We start from the raw sequence: 23166 nt of genomic DNA on the forward strand, positions 1-23166 counted from the left end.
GAATAAGAGTGTAGGAGTGATTGTTAATTGTTAATCATTTTTGCTGGCTAAATGTGGGTCTAACTTTAAACAATTCACTTATTTGCCGTTAATTAGCCACCACAAATCTCTTTGCTAGCCAACGCGACACTGTCTCCAAGGTGTCTCCAGTAAAGTTAATGTTTTGACGTATGTCTCCACATTCCAAGCGTATTGGAGTGATTTACTGATCACAAAACAAGTGGCGTTTGACCTATCTCGTCCTCCCGTTTACACTTCATAGTTTGTAACGAGTGTTAGTCATTCATTACTGTCAGGTGCAATCAAGTCAACTGAAAGAGATGAGAACATATCACATGCTTGGTATGGAAAAGTACAGTATCCTCTTATTGTTATGCTTTTCATAAAAAGCTCCAGTAATGGACTAATTTGACTCTGACCCCAGAATGACTAATGATACTCAGGCTCTTAACTACCTCTTCAACTTTGATGTACTGTATATATTGTATCTACTCTTATCTGGGCAGGAACGGCTCCATTAAACACTTCTGTACTGTATCCCATCTGAAAAAGTGGACCCTTTTGTCGGGAGCTGAAAAATTAACAATTCTTTCAGAATGTGTGAAAATGAATCGGGAGCCCATTAGGATCCAGCTTTTCCCACCATTGTTTGTCGGGGGCCACCAGGAAATGCAGTCTTGTACTCACTTGGCGGCAAACTTCACCATCTGCTTGCTGGCACGCTCCCCCACGGCGACTAGGGCCTGCACGTTAAACTGCTGCTGACGCAGGACCAAGAAGCACTGCTTCCCTATAATGACCACAACAACACAATAGACATCAGCTGGGTACCTCTAACTGGGTCTAGCAACTCCTAATGCACGTGTCAAAAAAGGAGCCATGGTTCTATACAATGCCAGGTCACTATCTCAGGCCAACATGGCAGAGGTCATACCTGCTTTAGATACCACCTCTCGCCCATAAAAAATAAAAAATAAACATTTTCAATGCATTTCCAGGTAACGGTCAGAGAGCAGTGAACGGACAACCCTTTGAAGAAAGTGTATGGGGGGGGGGGGGGGGGGGGTGTCGAGAGCCAATTCCCAAACCACACACCTTAAGACCAAGGTAAACGAAGTTAGTCAACTATCATGCCAACATCAGAGACCACCCAAGTGCTTTGATGTGGTTTCCTCTGTTCATTGACTGGAGGAGGGCCGATTACAAAAAAAACATTAACTTCATCCCAGTGTAAATCAGGATGTTATTTTGCTCTCAAGGACATCCTTCACTGTAGAGTTGAATGAATGAACGGAGGGGTTTTCCTGGAAGGAAGCCGCCGCGAGATCATCACAATATGATGGTTTATTGATTAGCATATTGTTAGCACAGATGTGTACGTGCTCGATGTTTCGAATCATTCTGGATGGGATCCGACTAAGGCAAGGCTCACTGAGTTCATTGTATTATAGACTCAAACTCAGACAACCTCGGAAAATGACTACATTTAATCCAAGTTTGTGGTGCCATTTAAATAACTGAGCTTTGGTCTGAGTTTTCAAACTTTTCAAAAAGGAACTTGCATGTGCCTGTGTAATACCTACAGAGGAATCTGTACTGAACAAAAATATAAACATAACATGTAAAGTGTTGATCCCAAGTTTCATGAGCTGAAATAAAAGATACCAGAAGTGTTCCATATGCACAAAAAGCTTATTTCTCTAAAATGCTTGGCACAAATTTGTTTACATCCCTGTTAGTGAGCTTTTCTCCTCTGCCAAGATAATCCATCCACCTGACAGGTGTGGCATATCAAGAAGCTGATTAAACAGCATGATCATTCATTACACAGGTGCACCTTATGCTGGGCGCAATAAAAGGCTGCTCTAAAATGTGCAGTTTTGTCACAGATGTCTCAAGTTTTAAAGGGCGGTGTAATATGCATGCTGATTGCAGGAATGTCCACCAGAGCTGTTGCCAGATAATTTAATGTTTATTTCTCTACCATAAGCCACCTCCAACGTCATTTTAGAGAATTTGGCAGTATGTCCAACTGGCCTCACAACAGCAGACCACGAGTACCACACCAGCCCAGGACCTCCACATCCGGCTTCTACACCTGCGGTTCGTCTGAGACCAGCCATCCGGACATTTGATGAAACTGTGAGTTTAAACAACTGGAGAATGTCTGCACAAACTGTCAGAAACTGTCTCAGTGAAGCTCTACTGCGTGCTTGTCGTCCTCACCAGGGTCTTGACCCGACAGCAGTTTGGCGTTGTAACCGACTTCAGTGGGAAGATGTTCACCTTCGATGGCCACTGGCATGCTGCAGAAGTGTGCTTTTCATGGATGAATCCCGGTTTCAACTGTACAGGGCAGATGGCAGACAGCGTGTATGGCATTGTGTGGGCGAGCTGTTTGCGGATGTCAACGTTGTGAACAGAGATCCATGGTAGTGCTGGGGTTATGGTATGGCAGGCATAAGCTACGGACAATGAACAGAATTGCATTTTATCGATGGCAATTTGAATGCACAAAGATACTGTGAAGAGATCCTGAGGCCCATTGTCGTGCCCTTCATCCGCCGCCATCACCTCATGTTTCAGCATAATAGTGCACAGCCTGATCAACTCTATGCGAAGGAGATGTGTCGCGCAGCATGAGGCCAAGGGTGATCACACCAGATACTGACTGGTTTTTCTGATCCACACCTCTACCTTTTTTAAAAAAAAGGTATCTGTGACCAACAGATGCTAATCTGTATTCCCAGTCATGGGAAATCCATTAGGGCCTAATGAATTTATTTCAAATGACTGATGACCGCAGTGTGCAAAGTTATATAAAACTTTGCACTCTGCGACCCCCATCGCCTAGGTCCCTCACCACCCGGGTTGCAAATAAGGTGAAAAACTCCATTCTGGTAGCATGCAGTTATTTTCCTAAATTGTGTACATTTCTAGTAGCTGTTGACCACATTTGCCAACCTGAGGAGAGTTGACTGAAAATAATGTCTATTTCACCAGCCACGTTGGCGGGTGGTCAACTTGCAGGGCTCCACAGTGTGAACGTTACATTTGAGAATAACAATGGTCAAAAGTCAAGTATGTGGAAGTCAGGGTTAGAAAAAAGCTGCAGTAGCCGTTCTCAAAGTTATTCTGCTGTTCTGTTTCATAGCTGCTAATTGCACAAAGAAATAGGAATCCTATAACCCACCTCGCAAAGTAACACTGCTTGGCAGGAAAGCTGTGCGCACTGAGTGAAATGCTGATAGATTCATTTTTGGAGGCGCTGCACACAGGCATAAAAGTTGGTCTAATTTACTTGAAAGTTTACAAAGTGAAACTTTGTCCTCGTGTTTCTTGGCTATTTACATTTAACTAATTTAGCAGATGCTCTTATCCAGAGCGACTTACAGGAGCAATTAGGGTTAAAATGTCTTGCTCAAGGGCACATCAACAGATTTTTCACCTAGTCGGCTCGGGGATTCGAACGAGTGACCTATCGATTACTGGCCCAACGCATTGAAAATGTACATTGTTTCAACGTTAGTTTGAGTCTGCTGCTTCAACTGATAGCGAAGAGACGCCCTAGTCAGAACTCAAATCTCACACACACACAATGACTCGAGTGGACCCGTTACCACGGTAACTGCACGCCCTTAAAGGGGCAGCTGAACTTTTTGGTTAAAAGACTCCAGTAACAAAAACTGAAATTAAATTGAGCAATATACCACATTACTTCTTACGAATACATTTCTTGTTTCAGAAACAATAGAAAGCATTCTGGTACCATGCAGTTATTTTCCTAAATCATCTGTTGTTTTGTGTTTTTTGAATGTAATTATGGCAAAGAAATATTTTTGTTGGTTAAAGATCTGAGTGACTGGAAGATTTTTGATCTACCTGCTACAGTGACTGGTGAACCAAATAGTTCATTTTAGGCCCTGATATTTGGCCCAAGGACAGTTGGTGATCTGTTTGGTAAACCCTAAGGTTCAGTTACAGAGCCATTTAGATTAGAAGCAGTGGTGTAAGGTACTTAAGTAAAAATATTTTAAAGTACTTTAAAGTATTTTTTTTAGTATCTGTACTTTACTTATATTATTGACAACTTTTACTTTTACTTCACTACATTCTTAAAGAAAATATTGTACTTTTTACTCCACATTTTCCCTGACAACCAAAAGCACTTGTTACATTTTGAATGCATAGCAGGATAGGAAATGGTCAAATTCACACACTATTCAAGATAACACTTGGTCATCCCTACTGCCTCTGGGCTGGAGGACTCAAACACACAAATGCATCTTTTATAAATAATGTCCGAGTGTTGGAGTGTGCCCCTGGCTATCTGTACATTTTAAAAACAAGAAAATGATGCGGTCTGCTTTGCTTAATATAAGGAATTTTAAATGATATATACTTTTACTTGGGTATATTTTAGCATTACATTACAATTACATATTACATTTACTTTTGATACTTTAGTATATTTAAAACCAAATACTTTTAGACTTTTACTCAAGTAGTATTTTACTGGCTGACTTTTACTTCGAGTAGCTTTCTATTAAGGTATCTATACTTTTAATTAAGTATGAGAATTGGGTACTTTTCCCACCACTGATAAGAAACATGGCTGTGGCCTGAGGAAGTGTGTTATGAAGCTGGACAAAGATGGAGAATCTCACCTTTAGCTCTGCTGGTGTGAATCCTGGCACGCACCCAGATCAGCTGGTCAGCCTTCTCAGGTGTCAGCTTCTGGACGCGCACCAACACCCTGTCTGGCTCACAGGGCAGAAAAGAGCACCTTTCAATACAACTTAAAAGACCATATACCCCCTTCCCCCCACACACACTCATATTACGAGGAGAACAAAAGTCATAAATATGAAACACTGCATAGAAGTCGCCCCATTCTCTGCGCCTTATGACAAATGGACTCGGCTTTGCCATGTCACTCTGAGGCATGCTTAACGTTATTACGATCAGCTAGTTGAGACAGAGAGCGGCCTCATGCGCCCCGACGGCTGTGAGCCGCCCATTTGGCTGAACCTGATTCCACCCACATGAAAGGCAGGCTGGCTGTCTCTATCATTCCTCATCCACGAGGACAGGCATGCAGGTGAGAAACAAACTTTGTTCTCTGCCATTGGAGCTGAAAGAGCAGGCAGACAGGTGGACGACCCAGTTTCTTTCACGTTTATCTGGGAGCAATGGCAGGCTATTAGTCACCACAATCATCTTTGATATCTAGGCCGTCTCTACTACTGCCACTACTGACGCCATGTCCCTGAGTCACTCAGATATAATCACGTTGTCTATATTACTTAACAAGTAGTAGTAAACATGGTTGTTGAAATAGAGATATCCTCTGTATATAATATGTTTGTTTTGAAGAACAAAGAGGAGGAGGAAGTTGCTGACTGTACTGACCCAGTTTCTGCTGGGACTGGACCATCTGGGGGACACCGTACCGATCCTTGGCAAAGTCCTGCACAAATAACAAATAATCTGCTAAACATTTAAATACAATAGCATTAAAGGAAACATCAGAGGTGCATAAAATGTAATATTCATTTAACATTCCACCATATAGAAAAGGTGTAAATCAATAAGTAACATCTGAAAACTGAAAAAGTGAATTGATCCCCCAGGATATTTACATCTTCATCTGTGCTTTGTGTGTCAGCAGCCTGAAAACAATAGAGGCAAAACAGTTAGTTAATGCAACGGGACATCCTGATGAATCCTGATAAAGGGCCTTGTATTGGAAACAGCTAGTGGACTGATATTATGACAAATATAACTGATAAACAATGGAACCCCCCTCCCTTGCCCGATTGTGCCCTCCGCACGTCACGTCAACAGCTGTGAGGGGCAGAGAGGCAGATAAAACCCACTGACCAGCTTGGCCTGCTTCTCAGCTTTCTTCGCCGCTTTCTCCGCTTCCTTCTGCTGTTTCTTCAGGCCTTTCTTCGACTGGGCCTGGTCCGCCTCCTCCGCGGCTCTGCAACAGGAAGTCCAGAACAACGCAAAACATTTAAGTCCACTTCCTAGGTCTATTTTTCCAGCTTCCTGTAGGAAGTTTTTGACCAGTTAATTCAAGCCATCACCACCTCTGGCTTGCTGTCCCAATGACAGGCTTTTAAGTTTGTCTACCTTTAATCCTATTGTTTTCACATGCTTTCAAACACAGCAGTTAGCATGTGAACTCTGGGATGGAGCGGGGAAAGGTGTTTACACTGTCACACAGTGAGATTAGATGGATAAACACAAAGCTGGTATGAGCTGGGGAGTAGAACAATGCTTTTACTATTCCTCTCTAATCCCCTCAAAAGGAGAAAAGCCCTCGAAATGAATAGTAGATACGGATAACCTTGTTATGATAGCATTCATCTGGATAACTAGTGGTGCCTTTATTTGCAAACAATGTGTTATGCTGACAACTCAATAACTCAAGGGGAGCTGGACAGAATACAATCAGTCTACTGTGAAGACAAATAAGGATGTGGACATTAATTGCTAACGACATAGCCTGGACAGCAACATGGCTCATCAACCTAACAATAGACACAACTATTAGGGAACTAATAGGTTGCTTCAAATTCTTGGTCAATGGGATTAAGGACTACAAAGGTATCAAGCCTACAGTTGAAGTCGGAAGTTTACATACACCTTGGCCAAATACATTTATACTCAATTTTCCCAATTCCTGACATTTAATCCTAGTAAAAATTCCCCGTCTTAGGTCAGTTAGGATCACCACTTTATTTTAAGAACATGAAATGTCAGAATAATAGTAGAGAATGATTTATTTCAGCGTGTATTTCTTTCATCACATTCCCAGTGGATCAGAAGTTTACATACACTCAATTAGTATTTGGTAGCATTGCCTTTAAATTGTTTAACTTGGGTAAAAAGTTTCAGGTAGCCTTCCACAAGCTTCCCACAATAGGTTGGGTGAATTTTGGCCCATTCCTCCAGACAGAGCTGGTGTAACCGAGTCAGGTTTGTAGGCCTCCTTGCTCACACACGCTTTTTCAGTTCTGCCCACAAATGATCTATAGGATTGAGGTCAGGGCTTTGTGAGGGCCACTCCCAATACCTTGACTTTGTTGTCCTTAAGCCATTTTGCAAAATCTTTGGAAGTATGCTTGGGGTCATTGTCCATTTGGAAAAACGATTTGCGACCAAGCTTTAATTTCCTAACTGATGTCTTGAGATGTTGCTTCAATATATCCACATACTTTTCCTCCCTCATGACGCCATCTATCTTGTGAAGTGCACCAGTCCCTCCTGCAGCAAAGCACCCCCACAACATGATGCTGCCACCCCCATGCTTCATGGTTGGGATGGTGTTCTTCGGCTTGCAAGCCTCCCCTATTTCCACCAAACATAACAATGGTCATTATGGCCAAACAGTTCTATTTTTGATTCATCAGACCAGAGGACATTTTTCCAAAAAGTATGATATTTTTCCACATGTGCAGTTGCAAACCGTAGTCTGGCTTTTTTATGGCAGTTTTGGAGCAGTGGCTTCTGTTTTACTGTGGCTAGAGATACTTTTGTACCCGTTCCCTCCAGCATCTTCACAGGATCCTTTGTTGTTGTTCTGGGATTGATTTGCACTTTTCGCGCCAAAGTACGTTCATCTCTAGGACACAGAACACGATAATAATATTACTAACCAGTTAGGTGTCGCAAGACAGGAGGTATTCTTCTAATACACAACCTGTGATAGTCAAGAGGTTTCATTGTACTCAAGACAGTAAATGGTCTACAGGAAATAACACTGATCAAGGGAGAACGGTGATATAAATAGCAATACAAAACAACATTCACAACAGCATTAGATGACGTTGTGCACATGATTTTAAAAGAACGACCTGAAGCACCTACCAGTGTTTTTACACCAATTCCCGGTCAACTTGTTTTCTTTCGCAAAGGAAATCTTAATAGCTTTTTTCACTTTAAAATATACACCACCGGTCAAAGGTTTTAGAACACCTACTCATTCAAGGGTTCTCCTTTATTTTTACTATTTTCTACATTGTAGCATAATAGTGAAGACATCAAAACTATGAAATAACAAATATGGAATCATGTTGTAACCAAAAAAAAGTGTTCAATAAATCAAAATATATTTTATATTTGAGATTCTTCAAATAGCCACCCTTTACCTTGATGACAACTTTTTGCACACTCTCGGCATTCTCTCAACCAACTTCATGAGGTAGTCACCTGGAATGAATTTAAATCAACAGGTGTGCCTTAAAAGTTATTGAGGTCACATGATAAATTCACTTCAAAATGTAGATGAAGGGGAGGAGACAAGTTAAAGAAGTATTTTTAAGCCTTGAGACATGGATTGTGTGTGTGTGCCATCCAGAGGGTGAATGGGCAAGACAAAAGATTTAAGTGCTTTTGAACAGGGTATGGTAGTACGTGCCAGGTGCACCGGTTTGTGTCAAAAACATCAACGCTGTTTTTCAAGCTCAACAGTTTCCTGTGTGTATCAAGAATGGTCCACCACCCAAAGGACCTCCAGTCAACTTGACACAACTGTGGGCAGCAGTGGAGTCAACATGGGCCAGCATTAGGGTTGCAAAGGGTCGGAAACCTTCTGGTAAATTTCCGAAATTTGTATTTCATGGGAAGTTAAGCACGGGAGTTTGGGGAATTTCGCTTAAATTCATCAAAATGTTTAGCTTAAAACAGTGAACCTTTTTTGTGGGATACACAAGGCAATCATAGGTCTTGTAGCATATTTTGGTTAAACTATCCCCAATTCAATGGAATTGCAACCCACTGCATGCACAGTGCATTCTTCCATCACATGTGCAGTGCATGCAGTGGGTTGCAATTCCATCACATGTACAGCTGATTCTCAAGATCTTGCACACTAATGAGATTCAATTGAGCCCACAGTATTACACTGTCTGAGCCAATGACTACACGCTTTCTGGTAAGTTTTGATTACAATACTGGGTGGGGGGAATATATTGTATATGACAAACATGATTTTTTGTTAACTTCTTGAGTGTAGGGGGCAGTATTTTCGTTATTGGCAAAAAAACATACCCATTTGAAACTGCCTATTTCTCAGGCCTAGAAACTAGAATATGCATATAATTGTCAGATTAGGATAGAAAACACTAACGTTTCCAAAACTGTCAAAATATTGTCTGTGAGTATAACAGAACTGATATTGCAGGCGAAAACCTGAGGAAAATCCAACAAGGAAGTGCTGTTTTTCCTGAACGCTCTCTGTTCCATTGGATGCCTTGCCTCAATTTAAAGGGATATCAACCAGATTCCTTTTCCTATGGCTTCGTCAAGCTGTGAACAGTCTTTAGGCATAGTTTCAGGCTTTTATTTTTAAAAATGAGCGTGAAAGAACCCATCGCATCAGTGGATGGCTGGGTGCCAGCAGAGTTTTTCATGCGCAACAGCCATTTTCTCTCGCTCGCCTTTCTACACACTTTACAGATACTATTTGGAATTTTCATCTGCGATGTCGTGACCGCTCGAGCCTGTGGATTTCTGAACATAACGCGCCAAACAAATGGAGGTATTTTGGAAATAAAAATCATCTTATTGGAACAAAAGGAACATTTATTGTGTAACTGGGAGTCTCGTGAGTGCAAACAGCCGAAGATCATCAAAGGTAAGCAATTTAATTTATTGTTTTTCTGATCGTGAACAATCTACTTGGTTGCTAGCTGTTTGTTTGTAATATTTTGTCTACTGAGAGAGATGTTCTTACATAAACGCTTGTTATGCTTTCGCCAAAGAGTTTTATTGAAATCTGACACGCCAGGTGGATTAACAACAAGCTACGCTGTGTTTTGCTATAGTGCACTTGTGATTTCCTGAAAATTAAATATTTTTAGTAATTGAATTTGTCGCTGTGCAATTCAGCGGATGTTGATGAAAATGATCCCACTAACGGGATGGGTGCGTCAAGAAGTTAACTAGTAAATAGTAGCCTAAAGCAAAGTGTGTTTAAATCAACTTGTTAACAATTTCTGCTGGTTCGTTTTTGCTACCATGTGGGTTTGAGCTTGCTTGAGCCTGCTCACTGAGGAGTGATAATTCACCTGTTTCCATACATATTTCATTTTAAAACATTTGTCTTACAAAGGAGTTGTTTAATCTAACTGCTTAACTATTTATCTATACATGGAATTGTATTTGGTTTTTACAGGAAAATGCTACGGGCACCATCTGATGTGTGGAGACATTTCACTGCAGCTAATGTAGAAGGAAAAGTTTTGTACATTTGCAAATACTGTGCCAAAACAAATGTGAAGAATACAACAAAGATGCAGAATCATCTGGCCAAGTACATAAAGTTCCCTCAGCGCTCACAACAAGCAACCTCTGACAAAAGTCCCTCTACTTCTAGTCGAAGTGAAAATGATGAATCACACCTTATCGAAAGCAACAGCTCATGGTCCTCCTGGAATAAGAAGTATTTTTGACTCAATAGAGGAACATAGTCAGAGAAATGCTGATGAATGTCTTGCTCGAGTTGTATGCAACTTGTTCACCTCTAATGGTTACAGGCAATGTGTATTGGAAGAGATTTCTGAATATTCTTCGCCCAGCATACACCCCTCCAACCAGACATGCTTTATCTACTCATTTTCTGGATGCAGAGTTCAAGTGAAGGTCAAACAAATCATAGAGAAAGCAGACTGTATATTGCAATCATCTCTGATGGGTGGCCGAATGTTCGTGGGCAAAGAATAATTAACTACATCATCCCCACCCCTCAACCAGTATTCTACAAGAGCACAGACACAAGGGACAACAGACACACAGGTCTCTACATTGCAGATGAGCTGAAGGCAGTCATCAATTACCTTGGACCACAGATGTTATTTGCACTGGTGACAGACAATGCTGCGAACATGAAGGCTGCTGGTCTAAAGTGGAGGAGTCCAACCCTCACATCACACCCATTGGCTGTGCTGCTCATGCATTGAATCTGCTCCTCAAGAAACACATGGCACTGAAAACAATGGATACACTCTACAAGAGAGCCAAAGAAATGGTTAGGTATGTGAAGGGTCATCAAGTTATAGCAACAATCTACTTCACCAAGCAAAGTGAGAAGAATAAGAGCACCACAATGAAGCTGCCCATTGGGGTGGTGATGTCATCATGTTTGACAGTCTCCTGAGGGGAAGGAGTCTCTCCAAGAAATGGCCATATCACAGTCTGCCGATATGGACAGCCCCATCAAGAGGATCCTCCTGGATGACGTATTTTGGGAGAGAGTAGTAAGCAGCCTGAAACTCCTGAAACCTATAGCAGTAGCCATTGCATGAAATGAGGGAGACAATGCCATCCTGTCTGATGTTCAGACTCTGCTTGCAGATGTAAGAGAAGAAATTTGTATGGCCCTGCCCACTCCACTGTTGCGCCAAGCAGATGAAACTGCAGTTCTGAAATACATCAAAAAGCGTGAAGACTTCTGCATGAAGCCCATACATGCCGCAGCGTACATGTTGGACCCCAAGTATGCTGGCAAGAGCATCCTGTCTGGTGCAGAGATCAACAAGGCTTATGGAGTCATCACTACCGTGTCTCGCCACCTTGGCCTGGATGAGGGCAAGGTTCATGGCAGTCTGGCGATGTACACTTCCAAGCAAGGGCTTTGGGATGGAGTTGCAATATGGCAGTCGTGCCAACATATCTCATCAGCCACCTGGTGGAAGGATCTTTGTGGAGCTGAGGCTCTTTCCCGTTGCCTACATCATCCTCCAAATCACACCAACATTAGCTGGCTCAGAGCGCAACTGGTCCATATTTGGGAACACACACCAAAGCACTCAACAGGCTGACCAATACAAGGGTTGAAAAATTGGTGGCCATCTGGGTGGATTTGAGGCTTTTTGAGCCTGACAACGAGCCATCCTCAACAAGGCTGGAAAGTGATAGTGAAGATGAGGCCTCAGAGTCTGATGTTCAAGAGGTGGACATTGAGGAGGTCCAGGGAGAAGACATGGAAGTCTGAGAGGAAGACAACCAAAACTTTACTTTCTAGACTATCATTTTACAGATGTTGAAAACGTTATTGGGAGATGCGATGGATCATTGGGGATCATTCAATATTCCCTTTTGTTGTTCAGTGAAATCATCCCATGTGAAGAGTCAACTCATTTAACTCAAGTTCAATTTAGAACTAAATTATTATTATTTATTATTCTATTGGAAGGATTTAATAATTTGCAATTATGTCTACTTTTGATAAGGTAAAAGGTTTACGTCTCAATTTGATATGATAAATATATCCAATGCAAAAAACATCTACATTTAAATGGTATTATTAATAATTTGCATACATTTTCGTTAATTCCCCTATATTCCCATGGAAATTTTCCACCTCTGAATATTCCCCAAAATGTGCAACCCTAGCCAGCATCCCTGTGGAACACCTTTGACACCTAGTAAAGTCCATGCCCCGACAAATTGAGGCTGTTCTGGGGGCAAAAGTGGCGTTGCAAATCAATATTAGGAAGGGGTTCCTAATCAAAATCAATTCAAATGTTATTGGTCACATACACATACTTAGGAGATGTTATTGCAGGTGTAGCAAAATGCGTGTACAAAAAAATCTTCTGGGCTAATAATATAAGAAATAACGCACAAAAAAACAATACACAGCAAAGTTGCTTAGGAGCTAGAAGCAGAGCTGCCATATCTGTCGGCACCATCTTGTTCTTGTTTGGTATACTCAGTGTATGTCTGCTGCAGAGAGACAAGAGAGAGCATGACAAAACATTATAAATCAGAGGATAAAAAAAAGTGCTAAAAACATGTTGGCTCACAATTAAAAAGATGGAGAACAAGCTATAGGATGAAAAATATGAGTTTTGTCGCAGGTATAGCCATCTAGTGCTAGCTGACGCTACCTACAGTAACAAAAAAATTAAAAAATAAGTAATTGTAGCGATTTTTCACCCCCATCATTAGAGTACATTACATTATACTGTACTCTACTTATGTGGGCTCTACTGTAATGCACTATACTCAACTTTTCTTTACTGTGCTCTACTCCAACTGTGGTTTGTAACTACTATGATTTCCCATTGTGGCCAATTCAATGGTAGTCATTTTGTTACAGATTATTCGGTCACTACCGATTTGGTAACAGGCTGATGAGTTTTAATCATTTGAAGGGGCAGCGCAGTTGAAAAAAATTATATTTACACACTATGGGATCAAAATAATACTGATATCGTGAAAATTATGATAATGCCCTTTTTGTGTAAGGGCTGTTTTAAATAAATGCCTGGAATTTCAGCCTGTTCAAGTGAGATGGAACTTTTGGCCACAATGTGATCTGATTATAATAGACCAATGACTGTTCCCACGGGTAAGGGACTGGGCTCTAGACCACCCTATCAACCAATCAGAGCTTTGTATTTAAATATCTTTACATTTGTTTCATATCCCACACAATCAGACTGAGCATTTCAATGGACAAAGGAGGCTCAGGGAAATAAATGATTAAAACTATATATTTTGGAATTATTTTTCATTAAATAAACACACATTGATTTATTCCATATACAGTGAGGATTTAAAAATGGAATGCTTGGGGGCTTTAATAATTCATGAACAAAGTTTTTACTGATACAATTTAACTAATTGGTAGGTCTACCTGTACTTGTTACTTCTGTGAACTTTCATAATCCTCCCTCCTAATGGGGTAGAGAAAGTGTCTTCTCATTCTGTTGGTAACAGAATGACTAGGCAATAATTCCTAAACTAACGAAGAGAAATAACTTCCGGCTTTTACTTCAACATTACTGTGTTTTGATGTACTTTCTAATACCTTAAGACTTTTTCTAGTAGATGTTTTTTTCAGAAACCTTTTCCATCTGTGTGACCAGATATCAAAGCCTTGCTTTATTAATCATTTTTAGGATAGAAAAATGGTTGAAAAACATAACTATGCCTTAATTTCCCCAAAATATAGACTCTTAGCATTCATTTAATACCAAAATGGATATGCTCCTATAAACTTCAATTTGGTGCTCATGGGGTCTTAAACATGGAAATGACCACTAGGAAATCTTTCACCCAAACTCAAAATTCCTGACATTGAATTATGTGGAAAATCCTCAAATTCTGTAATACGATCATAGCAACCCCTGGGAACCATACGAGTATGTCAATAGACAATATAGCCAGGATGAGTGAGGGGAATTAAGCACATTCACACCCATCTACATATCCAGTGGCATTAAAACACAATGAGGAGAGGAGGAAATTGGTGGTAGGACCCCTGACCAGGGTGCAATACAGTTAATGCCATCTAGTTTCACAGATTACATATTGCTCCAAATGGAAAACTCAGGGAGTCAGTCTAAATATGTTAACGGGTGCCATCATGCACAGACGAATAAAGTACTAATCATTAACAGAAAACAAAGAATTGAATAAGTTAAAGTAAAATGACATTAACTGATTCATTAGGCACAATACTCATTCTTAACTTTAATGAATAGGCCTAGGCTACTGTACACATAGGCCTAGGCTAACTTTCACTCATTATTACAGTGTTTCCACTTTTTTGGGACTTCTGCTGCCCCCATGACACCTTCCCTCTGCTGTCAAATCCCTTCTGGACTAGCCTACATCTGCTGTGAGCATGGTCTTCATTACATTTAACCTCGCCAATTGTAGTCGTTTAATGCACAGTAGATGCAAATATATACAGTACCAGTCAAAAGTTTGAACACACCTACTCATTCAAGGGTTTTTCTTTATTCGTACTATTTTCGAATCATGTAGTAACCAAAAAAGTGTTAAACAAATAAAATAAAATGTGAGATTCTTCAAAGTAGCCACCCTTTGCCTTGATGACAGCTTTGCGCACTCTAAGACAGCCCTACAGGGAGGCAGGATTGTCCTCACAGTGACAGACCACGTGTAACAACACCTGCACAGGATCGGTACATCCGAACATCACACCTGCGGGACAGGTACAGGATGGCAACAACAACTGCCCGAGTTACACCAGGAACGCACAATCCCTCCATCAGTGCTTAGACTGTCCGCAATAGGCTGAGAGAGGCTGGACTGAGGGCTCGTAGGCCTGTTGTAAGGCAGGTCCTCACCAGACATCACCGGCAACAACGTTGCCAATGGGCACAAACCCACCGTCGCTGGACCAGATAGGACTGGCAGAAAGTGCTCTTCACTGACGAGTCGCGGTTTGGTCTCACCAGGGGTGATGGTCGGATTCACGTTTATCGTCGAAGGAATGAGCGTTACACCGGGGCCTGTACTCTCGATTTGGAGGTGGAGGGACCGTCATGGTCTGGGGCGGTGTGTCACAGCATCATTGGACTGAGCTTGTTGTAATTGCAGGCAATCTCAACGCTGTGCGTTACAGGGAAGACATCCTCCTCCCTCATGTGGTACCCTTCCTACAGGCTCATCCTGACATGACACTCCAGCATGACAATGCCACCAGCCATACTGCTCATTCTGTGTGTGATTTCCTGCAAGATAGGAATGTCAGAGTTCTTCCATGGCCAGCGAAGAGCCCGGATCTCAACCCCATTGAGCACGTCAGGGACCTGTTGGATCGGAGGGTGAGGGCCATTCCCCCAAGAAATGTCCAGGAACTTGCAGGTGCCTTGGTGGAAGAGTGGAGTATCTCACAGCAAGAACTGGCAAATCTGGTGCAGTCCATGAGGAGGAGATGCACAGCAGTACTTAATGCAGCTGGTGGCCACACCAGATACTGACTGTTACTTTTGACCCCCCCTTTGTTCAGGGACACATTATTCCATTTATGTTAGTCACATGTCTGTGGAACTTGTTCAGCTTATGTCTCAGTTGTTGAATCTTATTTTCATACAAATATTTACATGTTAAGTTTGCTGAAAATAAACACAGTTGACAGTGAGAGGACATTTCTTTTTTTGCTTAATTTATATACTGTATTCTATCATATTCTACTGTATCTTAGTCTATGCCGCTCTGACATTGCTCATCCAAATATTTATATATTCTTAATTCCATTCCTTTACTTTAGATTTGTGTGTATTATTGTGAAATTGTTAGATATTACTTGTTAGATATGACACTGTTGAAGCTAGAAACACAAGCATTTCACTACACCAGCAATAACATCTGCTAAACACGTCTATGTGACAAAACTTGATTTGGTGCATGATGGCACGGTCAGAAGACATTCGCGTGCATGCATGATTAGCTTGCTAATGTTAGCTAGCTCCTACTAACAAGTTAGTTCACTGTCGTTAGTTGCTAACGTTAGCTAGCTGTCACACTTTAACTGTAGCTGCTATGCTTGACTTTTTCTATGCAAAAATGGCCAGTTACATGTTTGCAATTGCCTAGCTAGCAAACTAACGTCAGTTTATTTATTGGTAGAAAACTGATAAATTCAATTGCTTTAGAAATCACCTGCATTAGCAAGCCAGATGCTAACGTTAGCAATTAACGTTAAAACATTGAGAAATGAGAACGCTGATCATTTTCTCTTACCCTTGGACAGCGTCTTTAGTCATGACACTTATGGTTATTTTGGGAAGTTAAGGTGGCTAGATATCAAACGTTTCTTGACTATTATTATCAGACAGAGTCACCACATAATCTGTCCACATGCATTGGTGGTCGTAGAAGGACCTGATGCAAAGGAAAGGAGTTTCACTCAATCCGGGTAGAAACTGTGGCAAAGAACAAAAGTTCCGCCAGAGCTGTGGAAATCTCTCTTTTTTATAATAATAATGAAAGATCGATAATATGGATGTTCACACTTTTAGTTTAAGCAATAAGGCACAAGAGGCAGTGCTGTATCATAAATACAGTCCCAGGTAAATGGCATTGTCGCGCCAGAGTAGTCAACCCATTTACCAGTGAGGGCCAGTCAACCAATTGACCTGTGACTGTATTCACGATAGCACTGCCTCGCATGCCTTATTGCTTTTTTAAAACTGTTACCAACATATTTAAATAACAATGATTTACATATTTTAATGAACGTTACACCATGGCATTGTTGAATAGTTGTTTCTGGTTGGCTTGAAGGTCATTCTGGAGCGTGCATTATTTCCATATAACACACAGTATATATGCATGGTAGAATTCAATGGCTGTAGGTCATATAAAAATGCCAATATACCACGCCTAAGGGCTGTTCTTATGCACAACGCAACACGGAGTGCCTGGATACAGCCCTTAGCCATGGTATATTGACAATACACCATAAACACCAACCATGCTATTATAAACTGCTTAACAACATAACTATATTAATACAAATAAATGTTTTGTCATACTTGTGGTATATTTAAGCAATAAGGCCGGGGGAGTGTGGTATATGACAAATATACCACGGCTAAGAGCTGTTCTTATGCACGACTCAACGCAGAGTACCTGGATGCAGCCCTTAACCGTGGTATATTGGTCATATACCACGAACCCCTGAGTGGCCTTATTGCTATTATAAACTGGTTTACCAATGTGCATTGTATAAAGTGACTAGTGATCCATTTATTACAGTGGCCAGTGATTGGGTCTCAATGTAGGCAGCAGCCTCTCTGAGATAGTGATTGCTGTTTAGCAGTGTGATGGCCTTGAGATAGAAGCTGTTTTTCAGTCTCTCGGTCCCAGCTTTGATGCACCTGTACTGACCTTGCCTTCTGGATGGTAACGGTGTGAACAGGCAGTGGCTCGGGTGGTTGATGTCCTTGATGATCTTTTTGGCTTTCCTGTGACATCAGGTGCTGTAGGTGTCCTGGAGGGCAGGTAGTTTGCCCCGGTGATGCATTGCGTCTTGCGTCTCGACTCTGCATCAGTAAAAGTTTGTCAGGGTTTTGGGTGACAAGCCACATTTCTTTAGCCTCCTTCACCACACTGTCTGTGTGAGTGGACCATTTCAGTTTGTCTGTGATGTGTACACTGAGGAACTTAAAAAGTTCCACCTTCTCCACTGCTGTCCCTTCAATGTGCATAGGGGGTTGATCTCTCTGCTGTTTCCTGAATTCCACAATCATCTCCTTTGTTTTGTTGACGTTGAGTGAGAGGTTGTTTTCCTGACACCACACTCTGAGTGCCCTCAATGAACAGCATTCTTTCATAGGGATTCCTTTTGTCCAGATGGGATAGGGCAGTGTGCAGTGTGATGGCGATTGCGTCGTCTGTGGACCTGTTGGGGCGGTATGCAAACTGAAGTGGGTCTAGGGTGGCCGGTAAGGTGGAGGTGATATGATCATTGACTAGTCTCTCAAAGCACTTCATGATGACAGTAGTCGGTAGTCATTTAGTTCAGTTATCTTGGACACAGGAACAATGGTAGCCATCTTGAAGCATGTGGGGACAACAGACTGAGATAGGGAGCAATTGAATATGTCCGTAAACACACCAGCCAGATGGTCTGAGCATACTTTGAGGATGCGGCTAGGGAAGCCGTCTGTGCCAGCAGCCTTGTGAAGGTTAACACATTTAAATGTTTTACTCATGTCAACCACGGAGAAGGAGGGGAGGTGCAGTCATTGTTAGCGAGCCACGACTGTGGCACTGTATTATCCTCAAAGCGAAAGAAGGTGTTTAGTTTGTCTGGAAGCGTGACGTCGGTGTCTGTGGCATGGTTGCACGGTAGAATTCAATTGCTATTGTTTTACATGTTATGTTTATGCTGCAAATCATGGAACAGACCTTCCATGTCATTCATTATTTTTCCATAGAATGCATAGCACCTCGTTGATCATCCATTCCATGTTCTATGTTTCTATTTGATTCTATTTTTTTAACCTTTATTTAACTAGGCAAGTCAGTTAGGAGTTTTAAGAAAATACCCCCCAAAAAAGTATGAGATAATAATAACAAATAATTGAATAGCAGCAGTATATAACAATAGCGCGGCTATATACAGGGGTACTGGTACAGAGTCAATGTGCGGAGCACCGGTGTCGAGGTAACTGAGGTAATATGTACACGTAGGTTTAGTTATTAAAGTGACTATGCATAGATTATAACAGAGAGTAGCAGTAGCGTAGCAGTGTGTGTGTGTGTGGGGGGGGGGGGGGTGTAGCTATTTGATTAGCTGTTCAGGAGTCTTATGGCTAGGGTGTAGAAGCTGTTTAGAAGCCTCTTGGACCTAGACTTGGCACTCCGGTACCGCTTGCCGTGTGGTAGCAGAGAGGACAGTCTATGATTAGGGTGGATGGAGTCTTTGACAATTTTTAGGGCCTTCCTCTGATACCGCCTGGAATGGAGGTCCTGGATGGCAGGAAGCTTGCCACCGGTGATGTACTGGGCCATATCCACTACCCTCTGTAGTGCCTTGCGGTTAGAGGCCGTGCAGTTGCCATACCAGGCAGTGATTCAAACAGTCAGGATGCTCTCGATGTTGCAGCTGTAAAACCTTTTGAGGATCTGAGGACCCATGCCAAGTATTTTCAGTCTCCTGAGGGGGAATAGGTTTGTCATGCCATCTTCTCGACTGTCTTGGGTGTGCTTGGATCATGATAGTTTGTTAGTGATGTGGACACCAAGGCGCTTGAAACTCTCAACCTGCTCCGATAGTGCCACGTCGATGAAAATGGGGGTGTGCTCGGTCCTCCTTTTCCTGTAGTCCACAATCATCTCCTAAGTCTTGATCACGTTGAGGGAGAGGTTGTTGTTCTTGCACCACACGGTCAGGTCTCTGACCTCCTCCCTGTAGGCTGTCTCATCGTTGTCAGGGATCAGGCCTACCACTGTTGTGTCATCAGCAATCTGATGATGGTGTTGGAGTCGTGATTGTGTTGGAGTCGTGCCTGGCCGTGCAATCGTGAGTGAACAGGAAGTACAGGATGGGACTGAGCACGCACCCCTGAGGGGCCCCAATGTTGAGGATCAGTGAGGTGGATGTGTTGTTACCTACCCTTACCACCTGGGGGGGCCCATAAGGAAGTCCAGGACCCAGTTGCAAAGGGAGGTGTTTAGTCCCAGGGTCCTTAGCTAGTGATGAGCTTTGAAGGCACTATGGTGTTGAACGCTGAGCTGTAGTCAATTAACAGCATTCTTACATATAGTTGAAGTCGGAAGTTCACATAAACCTTAGCCAAATATATTTAAACTCAGTTTTTCCCAATTCCTGACATTTAATCCTAGTAAAAATTCCCTGTCTTAGGTCAGTTAGGATCACCACTTTATTTTAAGAATGTGAAATGTCAGAATAATAGTAGAGAGAATGATTCATTTCAGCTTGTATTTCTTTCATCACATTCCCAGTGGGTCAGAAGTTTACATACACTCAATTAGTATTTGGTAGCATTGCCTTTAAATTGTTTAACTTGGGTCAAATGTTTCGGATAGCCTTCCACAAGCTTCCCACAATAAGTTGGGTGAATTTTGGCCCCTTCCTCCTGACAGAGCTGGTGTAACTGAGTCAGATTTGTAGGCCTCCTTGCTCGCACACGTTTTTTCAGTTCTGCCCACAAATTTTCTATAGGATTGAGGTCAGGGCTTTGTGAGGGCCACTCCAATACCTTGACTCTGTTGTCCTGCCATTTTGCCACAACTTTGGAAGTATGCTTGGGGTCATTGTCCATTTGGAATTTGCGACCATTGCGACCAAGCGACCAAGCTTTATTGTGACCAAGCTTTAACATTGCGACCAAGCTTTATCTTCCAGACTGATGTCTTGAGAAGTTGCTTCAATATATCCACATAATTTTCCTTCCTCATGACGCCATCTATTTTGTGAAGTGCACCAGTCCCTCCTGCAGAAAAGCACCCCCACAACATGACGCTGCCACCCCTGTGCTTCATGGTTGGGATGGTGTTCTTCGGCTTGCAAGCGTCCCCCTTTTTTCCTCCAAACATACTGTAGCAATGGTCATTATGCCAAACAGTTCTATTTTTGTTTCTTCAGACCAGAGGACATTTCTCCAAAAAGTACGATCTTTGTCCACATGTACAGTTGCAAACCGTAGTCTGGCTTTTTTATGGCGGTTTTGGAGCAGTGGCTTCTTCCTTGCTGAGCGGCCTTTCGGGTTATGTCGATATAAGAATCATTTTACTGTGGATATGGATACTTTTGTACCTGTTTCCTCCATCTTCAGAAGGTCCTTTGCTGTTGTTCTGGGATTGATTTGCACTTTCCGCACCAAAGTACTGTCATGTTCTGACCTTTATTTCCTTTGTTTTGTCATTATTTAGTATGGTCAGGGCGTGAGTTGGGGTGGGCAGTCTATGTTTGTTTTTCTATGATTTGGGTATTTCTATGTTTCGGCCTAGTATGGTTCTCAATCAGAGGCAGGTGTCATTAGTTGTCTCTGATTGAGAATCATACTTAGGTAGCCTGGGTTTCACTGTGTGTTTGTGGGTGATTGTTCCTGTCTTTGTGTTTGTGGCACCAGATAGGACTGTTTCGGTTTTTCACGTTTCTTGTTTTGTAGATTGTTGTATTTTCATCTTTATTAAAGATGTACAAAACTAACCACGCTGCATTTTGGTCCGCCTCTCTTTCACCAGAAGAAAACCGTTACAGAATCACCCACCACAACAGGACCAAGCGGCGTGGTAACAGGCAACAGCAAAAGCAGCAGCAGGAGAAGCAACAGAGGCAGCAGCAGCAGGAGCAGCAGCAGCAGCAGTGGGAGAGGCTGCACTATTTGGAGAAATGGACTTGGGAGGAGATCCTAGACGGGAAAGGACCCTGGGCAGAGGCAGGGGAATATTGCCGCCCCAAAGCCGAGCTGGAGGCAGCAAAAGCAGAGAGGCGGCATTATGAGGAGCTAGCATGGCAGAGCGGATGGAAGCCCGAGAGTCAGCCCCAAAAATGTATTGGGGGGGAGGCACACAGGAAGTGTGGCGAAGCCAGGTAGGAGACCTACGCCAACTTACTGTGCTTACCGGGGGGAGAGAGAGACCGGGCAGGAACTGTGTTATGCTGTGGAGCGCATGGTGTCCCCAGTGCGGGTGCATAGCCCGGATACCGGGCTAGAGTGGGCATCGAGCCAAGTGCCATGAAGCCGGCTCTACGCATCTGGTCTCCAGTGCGTCTCCTTGGGCCGGCTTACATGGCACCAGCCTTGCGCATGGTGTCCCCGGTTCGCCTGCATAGTCCAGTGCGGGCTATTCCACCTCGCCGCACTGGCAGGGCGACCGGGAGCATTCAACCAGGTAAGGTTGGGCAGGCTCGGTGCTCAAGAGCTCCAGTGCGCCTGCACGATCCGGTCTATCCGGTAACACCTCCACGCACCAGCCCTCCGGTGGCAGCCCCCCCCCCCCCCCCCCCCGCACCAGGCTGTCTCTCCGTCTCATCCCTACAGGTGCTCCCGCCTGTCCAGTGCTGCCGGAGCCTTCCTCCTCTCCAGCGCTGCCAGAGCTCCCGCCCCTCAGCCCAGAGGCGCCAGTGCCCCTCAGCCCAGAGGCGCCAGAGCTACTCAGTCCAGCGCTGCCAGAGCCTTCCTCTCCAGCGTTGCCGGAGCTTCCCGTCTGCCCAGCGCCATCTGAGCTACCCGTCTGCCCAGCGCCATCTGAGCTACCCGTCTCCCCAGCGCCATCTGAGCTACCCGTCTGCCCAGCGCCATCAGCGTCGCCAGTCTGCCCAGCGCCGCCTGAGCCACCCGTCGGCCCAGCGCCGCCAGTGCCGCCAGTCTGCCTAGCGCCGCCAGTGCCGCCAGTCTGCCCAGCGCCGCCAGTGCCGCCAGTCTGCCCGGAGCCGCCAGTGCCGCCAGTCTGCCCGGAGCCGCCAGTGCCGCCAGTCTGCCCGGAGCCGCCAGTGCCGCCCGTCTGCCCGGAGCCGCCAGTGCCGCCAGTCTGCCGGAGCCGCCAGTGCCGCCAGTCAGCCAGGGGCCGCCAGTGCCGCCAGTCAGCCAGGGGCCGCCAGTGCCGCCAGTCAGCCAGGGGCCGCCAGTCAGCCAGGGGCCGCCAGTGCCGCCAGTCAGCCAGGGGCCGCCAGTGCCACCAGTCAGCCAGGGGCCGCCAGTGCCGCCACTCAGCCCAGAGGCGCCAGAGCCCCTCAGCCCAGAGGCGCCAGAGCCCCTCTGTCCAGAGCTTCCGCCCCTCTGTCCCGAGCTGCCCCTCTGTCCAGTGGGGTCATTGAGAAGGGTTGCCATGGTTAGAGAGCCACGGAGGCGGACAATAAGGCGGACTAAGACGATGGTGAAGTGGGGTCCGCGTCCCGTGCCAGAGCCCCCACCG

General features: G+C 43.8%; 1 protein-coding gene across 1 annotated transcript in view; it reads right to left on the minus strand.

Moving 5' to 3' along the window:
- LOC110501541 (aspartate--tRNA ligase, cytoplasmic) overlaps window positions 1-16682 on the minus strand; it is a 30621-nt gene extending 13939 nt beyond the window's left edge. The window contains exons 1-6 of the mRNA XM_021579191.2: window positions 16516-16682; window positions 5884-5986; window positions 5643-5672; window positions 5413-5470; window positions 4668-4760; window positions 688-790 (exon numbers count right to left, since the gene is read on the minus strand). Of these exons, the coding sequence (XP_021434866.1) occupies window positions 688-790; window positions 4668-4760; window positions 5413-5470; window positions 5643-5672; window positions 5884-5986; window positions 16516-16538 (410 nt within the window). The 5' untranslated portion in view covers window positions 16539-16682. The remainder of the gene's footprint in view (window positions 1-687; window positions 791-4667; window positions 4761-5412; window positions 5471-5642; window positions 5673-5883; window positions 5987-16515) is intronic.
- Between the last annotated feature and the right edge of the window lie 6484 nt (window positions 16683-23166).

This window comes from Oncorhynchus mykiss, chromosome 22, assembly GCF_013265735.2.
Source record: "Oncorhynchus mykiss isolate Arlee chromosome 22, USDA_OmykA_1.1, whole genome shotgun sequence".
NCBI lineage: Eukaryota > Metazoa > Chordata > Actinopteri > Salmoniformes > Salmonidae > Oncorhynchus > Oncorhynchus mykiss.